This window comes from Bactrocera tryoni, chromosome 3, assembly GCF_016617805.1.
Source record: "Bactrocera tryoni isolate S06 chromosome 3, CSIRO_BtryS06_freeze2, whole genome shotgun sequence".
Lineage (NCBI taxonomy): Eukaryota > Metazoa > Arthropoda > Insecta > Diptera > Tephritidae > Bactrocera > Bactrocera tryoni.
Genome location: NC_052501.1, coordinates 10,270,782 through 10,294,173, shown reverse-complemented (window position 1 = coordinate 10,294,173; position 23,392 = coordinate 10,270,782). Strand labels below are relative to the sequence as shown.

Here is a 23,392-nt window from a genome sequence, read left to right as displayed (position 1 = left end):
TTCCACAGAATGAGTAGATTTGAAAACTGATGTGAATAATGACGGATTTTTTCAAAAAGAGCGCTACAAAAGTATTTTTTTTAACAAAACATCACCCTACTAGAGAGCAACGCTCTCCCAAAAAAGCTCAACCACATTCTTAAGCTTTTTTAGTTTTAAATGGATTTAAGATTTGAATCTTATTGTTAGGCTTTACCAAGCAGGTCCAAAATTTAAAGAAATATTGAAAAAAAAAAAAATAATAAAATAAAGACGGTTTGATATATCAATGAAATTCTTTATTCCTGTGAAAGTATGGAACTAGTTTTTTGCATGACCCTCACGGGCACGCTTGCAGAAGTCCAGACGCTGAACCCAATTTTAGTCGGTTTTAAAGCATACATCGGCCGATACTGCTGCAATTTCACGCTCAATATTCGTACGAAGTTCATCAAACGTCGCTCGCTTGTTGGCATAGACCACAGGTATGACGTCGCCCCACAGGAAAAAATTTAACGGCATCAAACCGCACGACCGAGGTGGCCAATTGACTTGGCCATTTCGTGAGACGTTTACCAAATTTCGTTTTCAATAAAGTGTGATATTCGCTGTGTGGCTTGTGACACCATCCTGTTGGAACACACATCAAACATTGTCCAACTTCATATCATTCAATTCGATTATCATTTCGATTATTATTGAGCGGTAGCGATTCCCATTCACAATAACGTCGGGGTCTTGATCATCACAGAACAAGTATGGGCCATTGACGCTGCCGACCTATAAACCGCACCAAACCGTAATTTTTACGGGATGCAATGGTGATTCATGGAGTACGGGTGGATTGCTGCATGACCAATAAGGCATGAGATGCTCAAGGCGTGAGAGACTGATTTGGGTCTTCCTCAGTTGATGCGCTAACGGCAACAATATTCTCGGCACTTTGCGCACTTCTTTGTCTCGCTGGAACGGGAACATTTTGTGTTGTGGCTGTGGATTAAAATTTGTCCACTAGACCCTCAATTGTTGATCTTATTATGACGACCATAAATTGGACGTAGCTCTCATAAAATTGAGGCTACTGACTCCGAATTTCGGCAGTAAATTTGAATAATTTTGACTCGTTGTTGGATCGTATATCTTTCCATGATAAGATGGCAAACCTCACTGAAGAGAAATATCAAAAGATCGGGGAAAAATATGGAGTCGTTTATTATCCCCATCGGTTTTCTTTTGTAAAACTCGTTATATTTAATTTGGAGAAGGACCTCTTTTCATAGATAACAGATAGGTAATCTAAAATACATCTAAAAGCAAGTTAAGCATCAGAGGTTATTTAATAAGACAAAAAGGTCTTTTATCAAGAAATTTATACTGATTTTGATCAGTCGGTTTGTACACCAGCTATATCTTATAGTGTTCCGATAACAGCGTTTGCAAATTTCAGATCGATATCTCAAAATTTGAGGGCCTAGTTCGCGTATAAAAAGACAAACAGATGGACAGGCGAGCTTACAGGTGGACATGGCTAAATCGCCTCAGCTCGTTGGGCTGATAGTTTATATATATACTTTATAGGGTTATTATTTTTTATCACCACCATAACGGCTAGCTCCATCTCGCTCTCACTCGCGTCTCCGTTCACTACTGCTGGTTGCGATGACGCTGTTAACGTCGTACATTGTTGAACCATTATTAAACACCAAAACATAACGTCAACATTCAAATCTAGCGTGGAGTTACTGTCATCACTTAGTATTGCTTTAGATTTATTATATTATGTGAAAACGCCACGATGATAAATCAACTCCAAACATTGTTGATGTGCGGGTTAATCCGCGTCGACAGAGTCGTTATAAATTCTGCTGCTCTCACAGCATTCAAATAACTATGTAACAGGCGCTGAAAGCGCATAGTTCTAGTTTTATTCGTCGCATCGGGCCATGCTATACCTTTTTGGAAAGCTCATTTCACGCGCTAACACGTGTTTGATGGATTGTCATTGCTTCAGAAGGCCTGTCGTCGAAAATTGCGCTAAAATCGCTGAATTGGTCGAAAGAGACCGGCATAGTAGCAGCCGTAGCATCGGTCAAGAGCTGGGCATGAGTCATCAAAAATTCATTTCAGGTTCAATAAAAAAAAAAAAAATTCAATAAAAATACCGCAAGACTTTATTGACAAACCATTATATCAAAATTGCGTTATCAACTAGTGGCGATAGGACAAAAGAAAAGTCTGGGCGAAGCGAAGAAGTATCGTCTGAGATTGAAGATACGTAGAAAATTGGATCTTGATTAAAGTAAACAATTTAAATGGGTTCAAATATTAAAATTCCAACTGTGAGGAAGCAAATTTTGTAGATCACTAAATAAGAGAGATAGAAGTAGCTGATTTAAGATTTTTTGGATTGTTTATTTATTTTTATTTTTTCGCTCTTATTTCTCTCTATCTTTTTCCTTCATTCTTTCATATTCTCTTTATCGTTTCTTTTGATTTAAACAGGTAATATTTTTTGTTTGACCGATAGAAGTGATCCTACCTCGTACAATGAACTTGAAAACAAAATAATGTTTATGCTACGGGAAGTGTACATACATATGTAATACATATCTATTTTGAGAATATCTATGCTTCGAATAAATTTGAGCAGTCACAAGATTTGTGACTTTGTTTACGATTATTTTCGGGAATGTACACACCAATGCTCATGTCTAAACTAAGTTTTATAATATTGTGTAGTCGAAAAAGTCTGTTCGTATTTCTAATCAAACTTTCTTCCCTTTTTAATATAAAAATTTCAAAATATAGCGAATTTCTTCATTATTTTCACTCAACTTCCCCGAATTTAACAACGACAAAATACGAAAATACTTTTTCGAATGTCCAATATGTTTCGTTTCCTTTAGAAAGGGCCTTAATTTAACTAAAGTACAATTACTTTAAAACCAATAATTTACTTGTGTATGCTTTAGGATTTCAATATATATATTTTTGCCTTTTCGGTTTACTCGTATTTCGCTTGTGACAGTAAAACAGAATTTCTTGCGGCGTTATTTTACAACAACATGTTACACATTTTGTGCCGCTTGATCTCCATTTTGTTGCCACGAATTATTTAAAACGGTAATTAAACCACTCCTCGGTGCAGGAATAGCCGAACGAGGTTGACTGTTCAAAACACCCAGGGGCGTACGACGAGGAGCAGAAATCGGTTTGATATCATTTACGGCAGCGGACAATGGAGCAGGGGTGGCGGCAGTGGAGGTGGTGGGTGGTGCTATTGTTGGTGGTGGGCCATTTTCCAAGCAAAAATTGAGCGCCGTGTAGATTTGTCCTGTGCGCTCCACATACTGACGTTCACTTGCGTTTGAGCAGCGATAGGACTCGACGTCAATGAGGTTTATTTGCTGACGCAAGGTAGCTGCTAGATCGGAAGCATTATTGGAGACCGTGTAAATGGTGGATAGTGTGTTTGAAGACTGCAATAAGTAAATAAATTTAATATCGAGATTAGAAGAGTTAATGCCTTTTTTATATAATGAGTTTTTCTGGGCACTCACCAAGTAGCCGAAACAGTCGAGCGCCGACAACGAATCACTGATAACATCACACGATTGCACGTAATTACAAACACCACCTGCCAATGTAGAGATGTCTTTCTGTTGCGAGCTCGCCTGCGCCAAAATATTATCACGACCATCTTCGGCCGCTTTCACGCATTTCTCATATTCTGCGGCCCACTGGTTGGACGCTTCGGTCAGCAGCGGCACATAAAGACTGAAACATTGCATTGATGACGGTGTTGTGGCGCGTCCTTGATGGGCCAGCAGAAAGTTGCCCAATGAGATATCGGCACGAGCCGAAATGTGGCTTGGGAGCGCGCACTATGAGAAATTATAAATAAATATTAATACTTTTTGAATCAAAATTGATTATAAAAATAAATTTAAAAAAAATTAAAAATTAAAACTATATCAAAATTGAAGAGATTTAACAAAAATTTAAAAAAATTTTAATTAATGAAATTAGTATACATTCAAAAAATTATAAAAAAAATTAAACAATAATTAAAAAAATTAACAAAAATTTAAATAATAACAAAAAAGTTAATAACATGAATAAAACAATAAAAAAGAATTAACGAAAATTTAAAGATCGGAATAAAAATTTAAAATGTTATAAAAAAATTTATAATAAATAAATAAATAATAAAAGTTTAAACAATTATAAGAAAAATTAATATCACAAATTTAAAGAATTATAAAAAAATGTGTCAGCTATAAAAAATTAACGAAAATTTATAAAATTATTTAAAAATTAACGAAAATTTATGAAATTTTTTAAAAATTAATAATTTTTTTATAAAAATATTTTACAAATTAAAAACACTTGTAAAAAAATTCAAAAAAATTAAAAAATTTGCAAAAAGTAATTTACAAACAATTAAACAAAAACTCAAAAAACATGGAATGTCAAAAATTAAACAAAGATTAAGAAAAATCGAGTTTTTATATTTATTTTTTTTTGTTTTTATTTTAATTATTTTCATTTTAGATTTTTTTTTACAAATTTTGGTTTTTGACACTTAAAAAAATTATTATTTTTGTCATTAACACTAACCTCCGCCACCAGGATTGTGCTGAGCACACACAATACGATTTTAAACATTTTTCTCTTGTATTTTAATTTATTCCACAATTCTTAAATATCCTTTCAGGTCGCTCGTTTAACTTCGCGTTTGCTATACCGTTCGCTGTTGTCGTTTAACTGAATTCGCAAAGTATCACAACGTTTTTATATTAATATTTGCTAGTATTGCTTAGTAGGTATCTTAAGAGTTTCTTATCTTGAATGTGGAGTGCGCTGCCATCAGATAATTAGTATGTTACTATGTATGTAAGGCGTGTACGTTAGGTATTCAGATGCCCTCATATGTACATTTCTATTGGCATATGATAAACGGCCATACACACACATGCACAACTGTTGGATGCTCACCGTTATGAGTGTTTGTCGTGTATTTGCTTACCTTTTGATTTGCGTATTTCGAGTAGCTTTCTTCATATAGCCCATATACTTTATGATCCCGTTTATATCGTCGACGATAAACATTGTAGAACATAAAAATTATAATTATGATGTACATACTGATATACTTATTTAAGTATGTTTACAATTTCTTTCATTGATTTAAAAAGTAGCTCTTCTAAGAAGCTTTATCTAAAGCGAATCTCTAATGCAAACATTGAGGTTTTGCATGCGTGGGAGAAGCACCTAATTCTCAAAGCTAAAAAAATTCTTCACTGATTGGTAAATTATTTAAAATAATTGCTTTAAAAAAATCCATAGTAATAAAATTTCTTATACCTTTTAGTATTATGTAAAATTTAAAGTGATTTTTGAAAAACGCACAGCAATAGCTTTTAGAAGCTCTGCTTATAAATTTAATTTACAATACTTCACATTTATTTGAATATTATATTAATAAATATGATTTTATTGTATGAAAATATATTTTAAATAAGTTCCAACACAGTCTTGATTGTCAAGATATATATATATTGCGGGGAGAGCTTTCTGAGAGCTTAAATTCATAACTATGAAAATCATCGAAAACCTCAAGATCTTTTACGTAAGCAATTCGGAAAGAGTGAGTACGAATTCTTTAAGAGTGTAATATATTATCGACTCAAAAAAGCTCCGTAGAATTTTAGTAATTACCCAAACTTCATATGTGTATGTATATATTGAAGAAGGAGCTTAATTATAAATATATCATTTGTACTTAAAAAGTTAATAAGGAAAAAGTGTGAAAGCTCAAATAATAATTTAAATTATTGAACAATTTATCAACACTAAAAACTGCATAGCATTTTATAAGCAACCAAAATACTTATTTATGTATTAAACAAAGGCTTATTGACAGCTTTTGAAATTTGCTTATACTCAAGAAGTTCAGGAAAAAGCTTAAAAGCTCAATTAGTTATTTGAAGTGTTCAGCTTATTAGTAACCAGTAAAATAATACATATTGAAGAAGAAGCTTTTTGAGAGCTTTAATATATTAAAAAAAAAAAAATATTACCTAGAATATTATAATTAAAAATGGTTCAAGTAGAAGTTTGAAAGCTCAAGTAATAATTTTGAAGTGTTCAAATTATATATCCGAGTAGGAGTTTTTTGAGAGCTAAGATATATTCCAATGAAATAAATATTTAACATATATTAAAATAAAATTAGTAAGGAAAAGCTTAAATCATAGCATTTCAATAAAATATTTATTGAAAACTTTATGAGCTTTTTAAGAAATCAAATATTTTTTAAAGTAGAAATTTTAGAAATTTTTTAGAAAATAAAGTAAAAGCTTAAATAATGACTCAAAATATGTATAATTATTCGTAATATTTAAGAAACCTAGTCTTACGCAGTTGAGGAAGAAGCTTTTAAGCTCAAATAATAATTTTATTACAATTATCGAAATAGAAAAGCTCAATGGCATTTTAGTAACCACCATATATTGAAAAGGGAGCTTTTTAAGATCTGAAATATAAATATAGTATATCAAGATATTATTAAATAATTATCGAAATAATGATCGCTATCAAAGAAATTTAGACTAATGTTGTTGAGGAAAATGTTTTTAAGCTCAACTAATAATAATTTTAGTTCAATTATCGACACAAGAAAACTCCGTGGTATATTTGTAACAACCATATATTGTAAAATGAGCTTTTTGAGAGCTTAAATACGAAACATTTCTAGACATTACTAAATACTTATCCATATTAAAAAACTTAGCCTTACGCAGTTGACGATAAAGTTTTAAGCTCAATTAAAAATGTTATTACAGTTATCGACCCAAAAAAGCTTCGGAGCATTTTAATTACTACATATTTTGAAAAAGGAGCTGTTTGAGATCTTAAATACAAAATATTTTAAACAAAGTCAAAAATATCAAAATAAAAATACGCAATGAGTTCATGAAAAAGCTTTAAAGCTCAAATACTAACTCTAAATATTGAAAAAGAACGGCGCTTAAGTTATTTTATTCAACAATAAAGCTTAAACTGCAGGGTTTTTTTCTAATCGGTGCTTATGTCCGTATAAAAAACATGTGTAAATAAAACTTATGGTTTAAGATTTTTATTGTGTTTATGTTAGATTTTGGCCTTCATGGCAAAAAATTTGTACACAAGTTTGGACTTGCAGGTCAACGGGAGTGTATTCTTCTGATTACGCTTAATTAACCCTTAGGTGACAAGGTCGAATTGAAATACGAAGTTGAAATCCACATAGAAAAAGTTATTGATTTGGTTTTGCGAATATTTTTGTTGGGAAAAGTCTTCTTCGTACAGTAATACTTGAGCTGTAAATTGCAAATATAAGGAAAATTAACGCTAAGAGTCCTAAAGTTGATGCTTAATCAGTGCGAATTGTTAAAAACATTCAAGTTCTGTTATGTAAATATAATCGCATAACTAGTAATCCATTAAGTAATTAATATTTTATACAACTGAGTACAAACATTTGAAAACCCCCTGTGCATAACAAAACTGAAATATTTTAAAACGCTTTTCAATTCGCAGGGTTAAATGACTTAAGTAAATATTTCTACTTCCTTCTTTAGCAATTATGAGTGTCGCAATAACTTTATCAACTTGAAAACAAATTAAATTTCTCTAAAAATACACACAAGGTAGGTACTTAAATTTCCAGGAACTACTTATGTAAATATGCGCGAATAAGTGCTAAATTAAATCAGATAAGTGGCATACATTTCTATTAGGTTGAAATTAACTTGGCGTTGCCTAAGTGTTTGACGATTTTATCATTGACATGCACTTGATTTCGCATCTATAATTGTACTTCGTGATTTTGTTTAGTCATTTTGGTTGGGGGTTTTTGCACTTCCTGTCCGTGTAAGTGACTCAAGGGAAGTAAATGATTCAAGTGGTTGTCCAATCGATAAAATATATTAGAAGTCTAATTTAATGTGATTACTTGATTACTTTCAGATAACTTTTCAGCAATTTTTTTCTGGTTTTATCAGTATTTAAATAAAGAAATTGATTTCATTGGTGGTTTGAAGAATTATCAGAAGTGTGGAAAGTTTCTGTCAGCAGCTTCGAACAGTTGCTTCGCATTCACTCGCATTCGTTTAGTTGCCGCTTAGATATTTCGTTTGGTTTGCCTGCTTATGATTTTCAGCGGGAAGCTAGTTTTTATATTTTGAATGAGGTACTTATACATACATTAAGGCTAGCAGGATGTTTGTATTACTTAGAAGGAAACGTGGGAGGTCCTATGAAATATTGATACAAAAGATCAGCATTCCGGGCTGAGTCGATTTAGTCATGTCCATCTGACTATCTGTATATACGGGAACTATTAACACAGTTTTTGAGTTATCGATCTAAAATTCAGCACACGTCTGCTGGTCATTTGTCGGAGCCGTCCTTACTGAACAACTAGCGGATAGAGCTGTCATATAAGGTGATCAATCAAATTCAAATCCCCGTCGGAAAAACTTGTCTTTTAGTCAAGATATCTTTACGAAAATTGGCATACCTTATTGTCAAAAGAAGTGCTTTCTGGTCAGTTGATTTGAAGAAACACATTTTGAAAAAACACATAAACTTCAATTTAAAGGGGAATGTTTATTATAATTCGAAAGAACATTCTTTGGCACTTATTTTTTGAAGATTATTTCTTTCAATGCTACTTCTCATATGGTCCACCCGTTGAGTCTAATCAACGTGTGTGTTCATACAATCACACCCGGGTGTGATATCACACGATATTAGTAGGTAATTAATCAGTCCAGAACGTAAAATTATCTGCCCACCGAATTTTTCTATCAGTAAATACATTGATTGATGCAATGTGTGGGAAGTTGCGCCGTCCTAAAACCAAATGTCGCATAAAATCATGATTCATTTCAGGCATCAAATAGTCTGTAATCATGGCGAGGTAATGGTCGCCATTGACGGTTACGTTCTCCCCGGCATATAGACTAGATTCAAGAGCCTATACAGCTAAGCGATGTCGCTTCTTGCACAAGCTGTATTTTGTGCGCTTTCAATTTAAGATCTCGAAGTAAAATGCGTCAAGTCGTTTCATACGTCATTCCGAGCTGCTGCGAAAGGCGCCGACTCTCCACGGTCTTCGTGTACACTCTCAGCTACGGCTGCCATACTTTCTTCGGTCGAGTATTATCCAGTAATGGATGCTGGGTCTCAAGATGGTTGATGGTATTGTGAATAGTACGCTCAGTAGGCCGATTATGTTGACCATAGCGTGAATTTTTAAAGTTTAAGGATTTATAAACTTTTTTCAGACGCAAGTCTTGCCATGACAACTTGACACGACCCACGCGTTATCTCTCAAGCAAGCCCATTGAAAAAACACATCTACTTGGATCACACGTTATTTGCTAATCTGAAGTACGCCACTTTACATTGATTGAGAAGTATATTTGTAAAGAAATTACATAAATAATTATATCTTTCATTATGGCATCATGTGAAATGACATCAAGTGATATGCACATCATGTGATATATTTATAAAGAGGTGATATTTTTCTATAAAAATGGTAAGTATATTGCGATAATTGGAGCACTATACTTAAAGATATCACATGATTTTTTATCATATGACTTTACATCACATCAATATCACATGATGCCATAATAAAACATAAAGTAATAAAAGTTCTAAATTTTAATAAAATTATAAATTAATCTAATGTTGTGATGCCATCTACTGATTTTATAGTCATACCTACAGACCCGCTATAAGATAATTCTCAAGCGAGATTTACGGAATAAATTATTTACTTCTCTTTAGCGATGAAGACTGAAGGAAAATGATATAAAATTTATCAAAGTAAAAAAACTGAGGATTAAGGAGACCTTTAGAAACTGTCAAGAAAGTGTGTATGTCCAACATTTCATTCGAAACCGGACTGAGGTTTTAAAATTGTCTTAAAATGCTCAACACTCTATTCCGAATCCGATTAAGGTCTTTAATTTAAGTATCAGATGGACTTTGTCGCATACTAGGAGTATATCCCCCTGTTTTGAGTGTTCTATCTTCTGTAAACATGTTGCTAAATCACCTTCAGATTATAAAATATTTGATTTAAATCAATTGGTCGTAATATAAACATATGTAAATATTTATTTTTATCCAATTTTTCCTTGTTGAACATCTGCATAGTTTAAAATAGCTGTAGAAACAAATACAGAAGACCAAAAACTCATCATAAGCAGTGAATTTAGTGTCTTGGTTGTTGCCTTGTACTCGTATTGATAGCTTCCATATACATATCCGAATTTCACAAGCCAAATGCATTATTGTTGCATAATATTAAGCGAACAACTTTTATATTCGTTAATAACAAATTAGCGAGCCAAAGAAATTTTCATTTATTTACAGTTAACTATGTGGTGCTACGGCTTTATATATTTATGTGACTGTTGCAGAGCCTAAAAGTAGACTACTAATTATATGCATTTGCCAACAAATATTGGGATTTTATTATGAGCAGTGTTTATGAGTGTTTATAAATATATTAACAACAAATTTAGAATATTTATAGTTTACATTTTTATTTCACTTCCGTAGTACTTTAAACAATTCTGCGAGAAAAACCTAAGTACTGGCTTAATTATCAGCAACAGTCGTAGCGATTGGTAAACCATTGACAAAACAAGCATTCAGTTCCTTATAAGTCTCAGAGGTCTGCTCAGTATATGTGAGCTGAGCGTTGTTAGTGCAGATTTTCTCAGTATTCTTGATTTGCTGCAGTTCACCTTTAAGCGAAATGGCGGCATTCGAAGCATCTGCAGACAGATTATAGATCTCATTGACATCAGCAGATGCCTAGTTAAAAGAATAGTAAACTAATGAATACAAAAAACAAAGTTTTAATCTTCAAAAAGTCTTACAGCTGCGGCGTAACAGTTGAAGAAGTCCAAGTTGTCGCTGTCACTGTTGCAGGAGGTGAAAGCACTGCACATAGCAGTGGTCTCATTCACGAAAGTTGCACGACCCTGCGCAGCTGAGGTAGTGAGATTCGCTGTGGCTTGTGTGGCCAGGCTAACACATTGCTCATATTGCAACGAGAAGTTGGTGGAAATTTGATTTAAGATTGGCATAAAATGGTTGAAGCATTCGGTAGTGATTGCAGGATCAGCTGCGGAACCTAATAAATTGGATTCGGCGAGCAAGTTGAGTATAGCATTGTCAGCCTTAGCCCGGGCAACTGAGGTGTGCGGTCCAGCCTGTGAAATTTAATATGTTTTCTAGTAAGAAAGTAATATATTATTTATTTGAACTTACCACTGTGGTGCCAATGAGTGCCAGAGCGAAAATTGCTAAAGTTGCAGGTTGCATGTTGTTGTCTTCTTTACTTCACGGTTACTTGTAAGGTAATGAGTTTGAAAATTTTAATTTTGTCTTTTATAGAAATAGAATTCACACATTTTGCAAACTATTGTTGTATGTCTGCCTGTGTATACAATATGCCTTCTACTGTTCCGATAATTTTGATTGAGCGTTTTCGGCTTTATTTATCAGTTATTTCTCCTATTAAAGTGTGACGTTCTTATAGTCTTCCCCACAAGCCAAGTTAGAAGGCAGACAGGTATGATTCACGTATGCTTGATCCCAGTAATAAGTTGTATTTATTTTCTATGGTCTCTTAAAAAGCTCCAAAAAGATCCGACGTTTTCGAGCCGCATTTTGTTCGGCGGTGAAGCCCATTTCTGGCACAATGGATATATAAACAAGTAAAATTGCGGCATTTCGGATGAAGAGCAACAGATTGGGTAAGCGCAACTAAATAAAACCACATTTGTGCATATTTTGCCGTACAAAAGTTATCAATTTTAATCTTTTTATAGTTTTAGTAATGTTTCCAAGAATTGGGTAACTTTTGCGCTGCGAAAGCAAGCTGCTTAATTTTTTTTTAAATGCATACAATGCATTACCTTGAAACGCAGCCATTCATCAAAGGAACTTAACTTATTGTAAGCTCATTTTTAATGCATTAAAGTGAACATCATTAAGCCATAAAGCCGGAAAACTTGTTTAGTTAAATATCATATTTCTTTAAAACGATTACAAACTTGAAGAAATGTTTTATTTCTATCGTTCCTAGTTAACTCGCTTCAGCCTTGACCTTGAATAGGTGAAACTGTCAAGAAGGAAGTGCAGAGCAATGATTCTGGCTAGCACGGATTTGGCTTAGGTCAATTAAAACATACTTTGGTTTCACTTAAATTATCTTTTCTTGCAAGCTTGCCAAGTTTACAATAGCGATTTCGTTCGGTAGCACCCATACTAGAGTAATAATGAAGTAACACGCTGCCCTTGTCAGCCTCGGCGTTTCTTAACTATGTCTTTATAAGTTCAAAGTACCTCCGCCATGTAGATATACAGCTACCTTGTTAACAGAAACCTGCTGTTTGAAACACTTATGAATGGTCAGGATGCATACAATTATAGTTATTGAAAATGTTCTCCTCCTCCCACAAAAATTAGCTACATCTGCAAAAAAGCTCACTCCCATTCTCTGCTAGCTACTTCCTAGCCATATCTCCCTCGTCGGTACTTCTTATTTCGGTCGTAAAGGGATCGAACCTAGTTCTTTCTTTCATCTCTAACCTGTACATCGGATTCAAATAATCGTTGCCCGAAATACTATTAATAAAAACATAAAAAATTTCTTGAGTGTCCGACGTTGTACCTATAAACAATTAATGTTATATCTGATGACAATTAGTATAAAAAGCAAACATATTCAGTCATTCTAAGGTAATTGAGAAGTGAAAGACCATCTGTATGGTAATATGTTAACATGAATAAGACCTCCGCTGTTTGCAAGGGTTATGCCGTAAGACTTTTTGGCGATCATAACAACAAAATCAAGAAAACTGAAGAAATATGCACCCGTACGGCTTATCTCAGATACATTGTGACAAAAAAACACCCTGAACTTAAAACTTAGTTTCCTGGGTAAATGATATTTGAAGGAATTTGTCTCAAAATTTTTATTTTTAACCAAATTTCAAGTGCGGAATCGTTGCAAATATTGAAAAAGGTTTACGCTGATTCAGTTTTATCAAAAACACAAGCCAACGGGTGATACAAAGCCTTCAAAGACGGTCGAGAGATAGTTCTAAACGACCTTCGACCTCTTCAACTGATGAAAATATTGCGTAGTAAAAAAGTCTTTTCATATTTCTAACCAAACTTCAACTTAATTTTTTAAATTTATACTGAACTTCAATGAACCAATACTTTTTCCGTTAGAGACATAGTTGCATCAGTGTAAAACTTTTCTGGTTTCTCGGCGAAAGTCTGCGACACGTAATTTCCACAGGCTTCTCTTTAAGTTAACTTTACTCCAATAAGGAAGTTCAGCATTGACCGAAACAAATGGTAGTGCGATGATGCAAGATCAGGGCTATTGGTTGGAAGCAACAAAACTTCACAGCCAAGCTCTCCCAGTTTTTGTCGAGTTGTCAAAAGTGTGTGTGGTCTAGCGTTGTCCTAATGGAAGACGAAGTCCTTTCTGTTGATCAGTTCTGGCCGTTTTTTTTGATTGCTTGTTTCAATCTCATCAGTTGTTGACAGCAAAGTGTATAATCAAGCGTTCGACCAGGCTTGAGCCGCTCAAAGTGGATGATTCCTCTGCAATCCCATCAAACACTCAACGTAATCTTTCAAGGCGCCAGTTCTGGCTTTGCGACCATTTGCTGAGCTTCATCACGCTTGGACCATGATCTTTTTCGCATATTATTGTCGTATTTGATCCACTTTTCGTCTCCTGTTACCATTCGCTTCAGAAATGGTTCGATTTCATCGCAGATGTTAATTCGGTCTATTAAATTATTCACAGATAATTCATGTGGTACCCAAACATCGAGCTTCTTTTTGGAGCCAACCTTTTTTAAATGGTATAAAACTGTTTGATGATGAATGTTAAGTTCCTTAGCGATGTCATGGCTGCTTATGTGATGGTCCTGGTTAATACTTTCCATCATTTCATCGATTTGTTAACGATTGGTCGACCATAGCGAAAAAATAGGAAAGACTTTTTCAACTACGCAATATGAAAAAGTGAAGGTTATGGTGTTTATTAAGATAAAGGCAGCTAAACTTCAAATATATAAGTTGCCGATAAAAAATTTTGATGCCTTTAAACATGAATACAATTAGCGGTATAATGTCGCAGCACTAACATTACTTGTTATCTGAAGAAATTGACAAATGGTTGCAAATTCTGTCGTAGTGATCTTCTAATTCCATCTTTTGAACAATTTCATTTAAGCTAAAAAAGCGAGGAGTCTAGAGAAATGTAGTGTCTGCACCAAGACAGCAAGATAGGATGTTCCAAGGCTGGAAACGAGTTTTTCCAAGCAGTGTTATGTGGTAGTAATTTTTAAGAATTTAGTACGGTCAAGTGTTTAATCATTTTCAAAGCAAAGCAATACGAGTAATTTCCTCTTAAAGAACTATATCCTTCCTACATAATATGTAGCAATATTCACCCTTTAAGTGGCATTATTCAATGAAAGGTAAAGAGCTATGTCATGTGTATATTTATTGCCATACTTTAAAAATAAAATATTTCGTTAAACACAATTCCTCCTTTTCATAATTGCAATTACTTAAATGGTATTATTAGCATGACTATATACAAGTTTTGTATAGCAATAAATATTGAACCATTTCTTATGCAGATTTTATGTGTTAACCGTTATGCCACTAGTACTAGCACTAGTACTAGCAGTTGGCAACCCATTAGCGAAGCAGGCATATAATTCCTTATACGTTTTCGTAGCCTGTGATGAGTATGTCTGTTGGGCTTTATTTTGGCAGATTTGCTCAGTATCACTGATCTGTTGCAGCCCACTCTTCAATGAAACAGCTGCATTTGAAGCGTTAGTAGATATATTAAAGAATTCATTGATATCAGCAGAGGCCTAGTCAGGAAAAAAGGAAAACAATTAGGAAGTTGGATCAAAAATAAGTGATAGCATTCAAAAAATACTTACAGCTGTGGCATAGCAACTGAGAAAGTCCAAAATATTGCTCTCGTTGTTGCACGAAGCGAATGCATTGCAGATGGTGGTCGTTTCATTTACGAGAATAGCACGATTCTGCGCTGCCGAGGCGGATAGCTTGGTTGCTGCTTGTGAGGCCGCAGTAATGCATAGCTCATATTGCATTGAGAAGTTCAGCGAAATTTGATTTAAGAGCGGCATGTAGTAAGTGAAACATTGGGATGTGATTTCGGGATCAGCCGAACCCCCTACAACAGTATTTTGACCCAGCAAATAGATAACGTCTTCATCTGCTTCGGCCTTAGCAACAGCAAACGGTAGTACAGCCTGAAATGTTATATAATATGTTAGTGTGTGCATTTATGTTCAAAATTTATTGCCGTTACCGTTGTGCTGACAATGAGTGTCGAAACCAAAATTGTGAAAATCAACGTTTGCATAATGTCCAGTCGTTCGCTTCGCGAGTGCTTTCGGTCAAATGAGCAGCAGCATTTCCGAGTCAGTTTACCATAACAATTATGTTCATATCTATAGTTAAATGTTTATAGATATTGAAAAATTTGCCAATTTTGTTATAACTTCGTATTTATATAGATACAATTTTGATTGAGTATCTACAGGTTTACTTTTTACCGATTAAGGCAAGAAAGTTATGACGCTTCGAAGCTGAGAGGCCTGTCGGAAAATACTCGCGCAGCAAATGCGTGATTCACTTATTTTTAATTCCAACACTATTAGTTCAAATTGAAGTTTCGCTATACAAGTATGCCAGCTCTTCTTGGTGTCTTAGCCAACAATGAGTGCTTGAGATTTTAAATAAATGGTAATTCAGTGATAAGTTTTCATCAAATTCACCAAGTAAATTTGATTGTGTTCTAAGCATCACAAAAGTTGCTTTTGAATCGGTAAACTTTTAAGAGTGTGAATCGAACAAACAACCGGATATTTTTTATTTTAGTGAGACCTCTGCTCATACCTTATTGGCTCACTTTAGGAAGGGGAAAATTTGGATACAGAGAAGAGCTCAAATATGGAGATGATGTTGCTTTTTTTACGAAGTATTGGCGATTCTGATAAGTGAGTGGCTTCCTGAGGAGAAAAGAACGTTTACAAATTTTAATTTCGAATCTGAAAAATTGATAAAATTCCCTTATATACGACATATCTAAGCCATTCTCAGCTCTTCACGCTGATCATTTATATAGATTGGAGCGATCGATTTTTTTCTAACGGGTGATCAAAGCACTTTTTTCAATAGCCTTTTTTTAGAGATCACGCGTGAGTCATGTCAAGCTGTCATGTTGTTTGTGTTCAGGGATATTGTTTGGCATTTCATTATGGAAAGACTTTCGCCTAAACAACGCTTACAAATCGTTAAATTTTATTATTAAAATTCATTCATATTTGCAACACCATTACCCATAGTGAGACCCAGCATTTATTATTGAATAATATTCGATCGAAAAGACCACGTCCAGCCACCAGTGAAGAAGATATAGCACCCGTAGCTAAGACTGTACACTAAGACCGTCAGCAGCTCGGACTGAAGTACGGCTCTTGAAAAGCTCAAAGAAGTTCCGGCGTTTTCGAGCCAAATTTCGTTCAGCGATCAGCCCATTTCTGGCTCAATGGATGTGTAAACAAGCAAAATTGCCGCATTTGGTACGAAGAGCAACCTGAAGAGATTCAAGATCTGTGATTTTATCTAGAAAAAACAACGGTTTGGTATAGTTTGTGAGCCAGTGAAATCATCGGTCCATATTTCTTCAAAAATGATGCCGGTATGAAGGTAGCCATCAATGTCGACCGTTACTGTGCCATAATAACCGACTATTTGATGCCTGGAATTAAAGCTTGTGACCTCGGCGACATTTGTTTTCAAGAAGACAGCGCCACTTACCACATATCACATCAATCAATGAATTTGTTGAGAGAACACTTCGGTGAGCAGATAATTTTTCGTTTTGGGTCGGTCGATTGGCTACCAAGATCGTGTAATATGACACCGTTAGATTCTTCCCAGTCGGTTAAGTAAAGACTAAAGTCCATGCGAACAATTCCACTTCGATTCAAGCCCTGGAGCAAAACATCACTCATGTCATTTGGCTGTTACCCGTCGAAATGCTTCAACAAGTCATCAAAAATTGGACTCAACGTTTGGATCATCTGAGACATAGTCAAGGCCAACATTTGAAAGAAAGAAGCTTCAAAAAATAAAAGCCAAAGAATATTCTTTCGAATGGTAATAAATATTCCCATTAAATTTGAAGTTTATGTTTTTTCTTTAAAAGACATGGGAACATCGAAATTTTTCACCCTTTGCAATATACACATACACGCGAATTCAGGTAGTCAAAATAGATTTTAAAAATAGTACATAAGCGATGAAAATAGTAAAATGCAATTAGAATGAAATAAAATCTCACTCAATGAAGTTCCCATGTTTGCCCCACCGCTATTTCATTGAGTTTTAATATACACATTAATTGTTATTAAATGTTAGTTTCAAATTGATTTCAAAATATTGCATATAACGCTAGAAATCGCTTAATTCTTTAAATTCAACAACTAATATTGTCAAAGGTGTCAATAAATAATTCACGTTCACTTTCACCTCTCCGACTACTTATAGAGTTTTTACATTGTCATATCTTTTTTGTTGCCAGTCACCTTAATACCATTATCACATATACTTAACTGTAATTAATTGTACTTACGATATACGTACATGTACATATGTTTCATATCCGTTATCAGAGTCATCATATACAACAGTTCACATGCTACCAATTAATTGAGATAAGAGGAATGAGAAGCCAAAAAATAGAAAAATATTGATATCAGTACAAGGAGACAATTACGCCTATGATTTGAGTATTCGAAATATTTTTAGACATTCTAAAATAAATGAATATTTAAAAGAGTTTAATGTTTTTGCAATTTATATAATACATTTTTTATAATTCTATGGACGACGTTGCCATTTTGAGCTTCGTTATGTTGCACATGCACTTGAGGTTAGACACCAGTGGATGCACTGTTAGATGGCAAGCCACTGTGGAGAGTATGGCACTTACAACCATACCTGATCGATCAATTAAACAGGTTGAAATAAAAGAAATTTAAGAAATATTTTTAGTAGATTGCTTGTTTTTAATCCGCCGACTTTCGTAGGTGACGTTATAAAGCTCAAAGAAATTGTTATTATTCTTGGTTGTAGAGAAGGTATTAAGTTTTTAATACTTAAAAGATATGGATTGAATGTTTAGAATTGGGCTGTGTGGAACCTCGAAACAACTTGCCGAACTCATTGATCTTCCGAGTACGCGTTTTTTATCTTAGTATATAATAAATACAAATATTTTCTAGCAATTAACGTTGATCGAAATTATTGAGTTCACAGAGCTTATACGAAAATGGAACCGCTTTTAGACAAAAAATTTGTTTCCTGATTCTCAGTTGGATCTCTAATTTTTGAAATATTGAGTTCTATAATTTCATATTCCAAGACTGAGTTACAATCTTTCCGCTGCGACAGCACTAGATCGCTATTGCGCGAGTATGACGGTGGAAGTTATAGCTGTGAATATACTTAATTGCAGTAGAAGTAATGTGATTAGGGTTTTTATAACATAATATCTATTAAAGGGTCAGTGGGGTAATATTTTTTCAATTTTTTTTTTTTTTTGCATTTTCTGTTCCCTTATACACTTAGAATTAATGTAGACATCCTTTTCACCATTGGAAGGTTTCGAAAAAGGCCCAAAAATAATAATACCGCTCGACGTTCGGAGCGCTCGGAGTGCACACCTCAAACTCGTTTCCTTTAAACGCGTTTTTCTCAAACCACACTTTTTTAAACTGGCGGACATGATTCCGGTCGAACTACTCAACCGATTTCCTTCATTTTTGTTTTCTAAATGTTCACAAAACGCCTGGCTGTCGTCCCTATTAGATTCATAATTTTTTATAATAGACAATGTAATGACAAAATTTGTGTAAAAAAACATGGGCAAAACTTAAAAACAAAAAAACGTTAATTACTTTTTTATTTATCAAAATTTGTTCGTGATTCTAGCAGGGATGATAACCATTCATGTACTTTTTAAGAATAAATTGAGTTTTTGTATTTCAGATGATCCAAACATGAGAAATCGTGTCCGCCAGTGAAAAAACGCATCTCATTCACCCAGCAATTTCTCCGACAGATGTCATCAAAAAATTCTGAAAAAATTTGTTTATACACTCCACGATATACCTCATATGTAAAAAAATTCTATTGCAAAAAAATTGTAAAAAAATGTTAAAAAAATCAGGTCTTTTGGTATATGTTTAGCTTTGACACGCCTAAATACCCAAAACGAGAACCAAAATATTTTGAGTTGATCCATAAGAGATTTTTAGATGCTTTACTATCTCTATAATTCCAACATGGCGAGATTAAAGCACTGTTTATTTAACTTTTTCGATGTTATCGTAATTAACAGAGGTGAATGGAGGACATGAGCCAAGTTTTCAAATACTTCAGGACCTTCGCTCAATCCTTTGTGCCACTAAAATACTTGTGCTTGTAAAAAAGTAGACTAGACTTTTGTAAAACTTTCATCGCTTATGAAAACTCATTGCTGATTTTATTTTCCAAGATAAAGATTTCTAGAAAATCTTTTCGATTATAAACAAACAGTTGTCAAGACACAATAATCGGCAGATCAAGATCAAATTTCATTCGATCATAAAAAAATCTAAAAAAGTTTCTGTTGGCGATTTGATTTGCGCGCATAGTTTTTACAGCACAGACAAGTCCGATTTTGATCAAATGGTAAACAAATAATCTTTATAGTGACGAAATACTACTCTGAACAAAAAGTAGTAAGAACTTTTAATTTAAATTTTGTGCTATAATCTATTCGTCGAAATATTTTTGTTCACGGTTGGTAGACTTTCAATGGCAAAGATGTCAAATCTCACATCAAAATAATCATTAGTTTATACATATTTAGTATTTAATCTTTCTGAAGTACATAAAGGGTATTCGGCGAGTTTAACGATGAGTGAAATTATTCAATAAAGAAGTTCCATTAAATTTTGTGTGCGGAATCAAACTTCTGGTGCCGAAAAGTTCAAAATACCGAAAAACGCCTTCGCTGACAATTGTTTGTCGCGAGCAAGTGATATTGATTGGTACAGATTATTGTAAGAGAGTCGAGAACGCGTTGATCACGAACCACATACGTACAGGACGGTCATCAACATCAACTGATGATCAACATGTCAATAAAATAAAGGAATTAGAGATCTTACTGGCATCGTTTGAATATCGGAAGAATCAGCGAAAACAATTTTTAAAATAAAAAAAGATTTTTTAAATAAGAAAAGTGAAAGCATGATTGGTTTCAAAATCCTCAATTTTTTTGAAAAGAGCGACGTGTTAACGTCTGTGAAATAATTTTTTCAGACTACAAGGAAACGTATGAACGGCCGGAAACAGACGATTAATCGACTGAATATCGTTGTAAAGGTGAGCCGAAGCAGTAAAAACCACGCAGGTCAAAAATCAAGGTTATGTTGATAGTTTTCTTCAATTACCGAGGTGTGGCGCACTCCGAATTCCTTCCGACCGGCCAACTGTCAATGAAGAAGACTATTTGAGTACTATGCCTAATTTGCGCGAAGCTATTCGTGAAAGGAGGATGGAATTATTGACCAACAACTCTTGGTTTGTGCACCACGATAAAGCACCGTCTCTTATTGCATTGATTCTTCTTGAGTTTTTGGCCAAATTTTCAACCAATGTCGGTGGAACCCTCGGTATTCACCTGATGAAGCTCATTGTTACTTCTGGTTATTTAGCAAACTCAAAAAACCGCTTCGGAGAAACCATTTTGAGTCAATTGAAGCCATTAAACGTGAATTGCTACGCGCATTGAAGGCTATTCCGGAAATTGACTTTAACAACTGTTTCGAGAATTGGAAAAACGTTGGCGCAAATGTTTTGTGGCCAAGGTGATTACTTTAAGGGGCACGACATTGATTTTGAAGAATAAGTTTTGAAATTATGAACAAAGTCTTACTATTTATTGCTCATAGTAGTTTGTTGTTGCAACTTTTTGTAAAGTATCAAGAAAACTCTTGCTAACAGCGTTTCTAAACACAAATGATTACAATAATATAAAAGTTTGACTAAAAATCGGATTCACGAAGGTTCATGATAATATCGTTCAAAGTTGCCATAACAATTTTGTTTTTAGAATTTAGTCTGATTCTATTTTAGAGTCAAATGCCTTCATGTATAATTCTAAGCATTGACATTCCATTAGGGCACGTCTGAATATATTTAATGTCATTCACAAATATCACGTGTGCTTTTGAGACCTTTTACATACACTTTCCAAGCCCCTTGGCCAATCTTTGCATGTGAGCAATACCTAAAAATATATGTTGCCTTCAACATAATTGCTTTCCAAAAACAATCGATAATGACCCACACACTACTCAATCAATCACAAAAATTTGTGATTTGCAAAATCAGACGATTACTTCAAGGGCACAAATTTCTACTATAAAATACGACTTTAATTAGCGGGCAGCTCATTAGCGTTCGAGAAGTAAGAGCTAACGACCTATCAACATGCAAACTTTCGCTGTAACTAGCTTTTGCTTGGCCCTAATTGGCGCTGCGGCGGTAAGTGAATAATACAATTATTTTGTCAATAATTTTTTATTTAATATTTTACAATCCTCCTAACTTGCCAGGCTATACCTTTTGGTGTCGACGTGAGGTCTGCTGACCACGGCGTACTCCGCCTGTTGGCTGAGGCTAATGCCATGGGCGGCGCCGCTGATCCCACAGTCACCACTGAGTGTTTCAATTACTATATGCCAATCATAAACCAAATCTCCGCGAATTTTTCCACGCAGTATGAGCAATGTGTCACCGTGGCCACGCAAGCTTCAGCCAATCTCACCGCCACTGCTGCCCAGAATCGCGTTGCCTTTGTGAATCAGACCGCCAGCATATGCAGTGCTTTCACCACATGCAACAGCGACAATGATACCCTGGACTTCTTCAACTGCTACGTCACCGCTGTAAGTGTATTATTGGAAGTAAAATCATGTCTGTGAACTAACTATTCTTCCCTTAAACTAGTCCTCAGCTGATATTTTGGACATCTATACGCTCTCGGATAGCGCCTCGACTGCTGCGCTTTCACTGAAGAGTGGATTGCAAATGATTAGTGATACGGAGACTTCGTGTACTAGCGCCGCTCAGCGCACCTACACCACGCAGACTGCCGAAACTTATAAGGAGTTATACGCATGCTTCGTCAGTGGTTTACCAGGTTCCACCACTGCAGCTACCTCCAGTACTGCTCCCCCAGATAGTTCTGCTGCCGATGACAGTACTGCTTCTGTTGCTAGCTCAGCCGCTCCTCTTGCCTCGTAAATTTTCGTTGTGTAGATAGAAAGTAGACTGTGTCTCGTTTTTTTTTAAATTTGTTCTCACTGAAAACGAAGAGAAAAGTCGACTTTACTTAGAGTGATGATTTAAATATTTATATAAAGTGTAAAGAAAATGCAATATTATCCATATATATATAGTTTCAGTAGTTTATTTTTTCCATAACCGACTTATGAAAATGGATAATTATTAATTTTATTTCCAGAAGTTTTTTTTCATTTATTGTCTGAGCAACTGTAAGTTATGATCATTTTTTTATCAAAATAAGGCGCGCGGATCTCACAGTGGCTTGCTAAAAAAAGATCGCTATGAGTCTGGCTAAATTTGTATGTGTTTTCTGCTGTTTGTCGGAAACTCAGAACTATATGTTGAGAGGGTATAGCCGCTGTAACCACTATTCTACGATGACCTTAAGGTTCATACACTTTGCTGATTACTAAATTGTGACAAATTAAAATGAAAAAGACGCATTCAAAGATTATTTTTTCGAATGTCGGAGTGTTGAAGAAAACACATCATATTCTCACTGCAAAGAATTTTATTCTTTTATGGGTTATATAAGATTTTGTTGTCTCAGAAGTGCGCTCAAAAGTAATGTCTTGCGCCTGAAGATGTCTAGATGTCGAGAGATCCTTAATATTGCAGTCGATAGTGTTAAGATTCGGACTGACAATAACCCTCAGATTTTTTGTGTGACACTCGACAGCCTGTGTTCACTCCTCACACGGCCACGATTATTGCCAAAGTGCAGAGCCGCAACAAAATTCTCCAGTCGCTAGCCGGCAGCACATGAGGAAAAGACAAAGAAACACTGTTGATAACTTACAAGGCAATCGGCCGACCGGTCCTCAACTACGCCGCATAAATATGGTCGCCTAGA

The 23,392-nt window shown here is 34.7% G+C and overlaps 4 protein-coding genes across 4 annotated transcripts; 1 reads left to right on the top strand and 3 right to left on the bottom strand.

Moving 5' to 3' along the window:
- Window positions 1–2,931: 2,931 nt before the first annotated feature.
- Window positions 2,932–4,738, bottom strand: LOC120771355 (protein TsetseEP-like). The gene is made up of 3 exons (XM_040099309.1): window positions 4,600–4,738; window positions 3,540–3,863; window positions 2,932–3,458 (listed from the first exon to the last, which is right to left on the bottom strand). Exons 1-3 carry the CDS (start codon window positions 4,645–4,647, stop codon window positions 3,048–3,050), a joined length of 783 nt encoding a protein of 260 aa, XP_039955243.1. The 5' UTR covers window positions 4,648–4,738; the 3' UTR covers window positions 2,932–3,047.
- A 5,749-nt stretch (window positions 4,739–10,487) lies between these two features.
- Window positions 10,488–11,404, bottom strand: LOC120771740 (protein TsetseEP-like). The gene is made up of 3 exons (XM_040099912.1): window positions 11,323–11,404; window positions 10,929–11,264; window positions 10,488–10,863 (listed from the first exon to the last, which is right to left on the bottom strand). The coding sequence occupies exons 1-3, from the start codon at window positions 11,374–11,376 to the stop codon at window positions 10,645–10,647; spliced, it is 609 nt and encodes a 202-aa protein (XP_039955846.1). The 5' UTR covers window positions 11,377–11,404; the 3' UTR covers window positions 10,488–10,644.
- Window positions 11,405–14,640: 3,236 nt separating this feature from the next.
- Window positions 14,641–15,515, bottom strand: LOC120772413. Its single transcript, XM_040101012.1, has 3 exons — window positions 15,440–15,515; window positions 15,045–15,380; window positions 14,641–14,972 (listed from the first exon to the last, which is right to left on the bottom strand). Exons 1-3 carry the CDS (start codon window positions 15,491–15,493, stop codon window positions 14,733–14,735), a joined length of 630 nt encoding a protein of 209 aa, XP_039956946.1. The 5' UTR covers window positions 15,494–15,515; the 3' UTR covers window positions 14,641–14,732.
- A 6,166-nt stretch (window positions 15,516–21,681) lies between these two features.
- On the top strand, window positions 21,682–22,622 carry LOC120773077 (protein TsetseEP-like). The gene is made up of 3 exons (XM_040102021.1): window positions 21,682–21,735; window positions 21,807–22,139; window positions 22,201–22,622. The coding sequence occupies exons 1-3, from the start codon at window positions 21,682–21,684 to the stop codon at window positions 22,495–22,497; spliced, it is 684 nt and encodes a 227-aa protein (XP_039957955.1). The 3' UTR covers window positions 22,498–22,622.
- Window positions 22,623–23,392: the final 770 nt, after the last annotated feature.

Coding starts and splice junctions, on each gene's coding strand:
- LOC120771355 (XM_040099309.1), bottom strand. CDS start 4,647: ATGTTTAAAATCGTATTGTGTGTGCTCAGCACAATCCTGGTGGCGGAG. Junction 3,864..4,599: donor GCACAATCCTGGTGGCGGAG/GTTAGTGTTAAT, acceptor AATTTCTCATAG/TGCGCGCTCCCAAGCCACAT. Junction 3,459..3,539: donor TCGACTGTTTCGGCTACTTG/GTGAGTGCCCAG, acceptor TACTTATTGCAG/TCTTCAAACACACTATCCAC.
- LOC120771740 (XM_040099912.1), bottom strand. CDS start 11,376: ATGCAACCTGCAACTTTAGCAATTTTCGCTCTGGCACTCATTGGCACC. Junction 11,265..11,322: donor CACTCATTGGCACCACAGTG/GTAAGTTCAAAT, acceptor TAAATTTCACAG/GCTGGACCGCACACCTCAGT. Junction 10,864..10,928: donor TCAACTGTTACGCCGCAGCT/GTAAGACTTTTT, acceptor TCTTTTAACTAG/GCATCTGCTGATGTCAATGA.
- LOC120772413 (XM_040101012.1), bottom strand. CDS start 15,493: ATGCAAACGTTGATTTTCACAATTTTGGTTTCGACACTCATTGTCAGC. Junction 15,381..15,439: donor CACTCATTGTCAGCACAACG/GTAACGGCAATA, acceptor ATAACATTTCAG/GCTGTACTACCGTTTGCTGT. Junction 14,973..15,044: donor TCAGTTGCTATGCCACAGCT/GTAAGTATTTTT, acceptor TTTCCTGACTAG/GCCTCTGCTGATATCAATGA.
- LOC120773077 (XM_040102021.1), top strand. CDS start 21,682: ATGCAAACTTTCGCTGTAACTAGCTTTTGCTTGGCCCTAATTGGCGCT. Junction 21,736..21,806: donor CCCTAATTGGCGCTGCGGCG/GTAAGTGAATAA, acceptor CTAACTTGCCAG/GCTATACCTTTTGGTGTCGA. Junction 22,140..22,200: donor TCAACTGCTACGTCACCGCT/GTAAGTGTATTA, acceptor CCCTTAAACTAG/TCCTCAGCTGATATTTTGGA.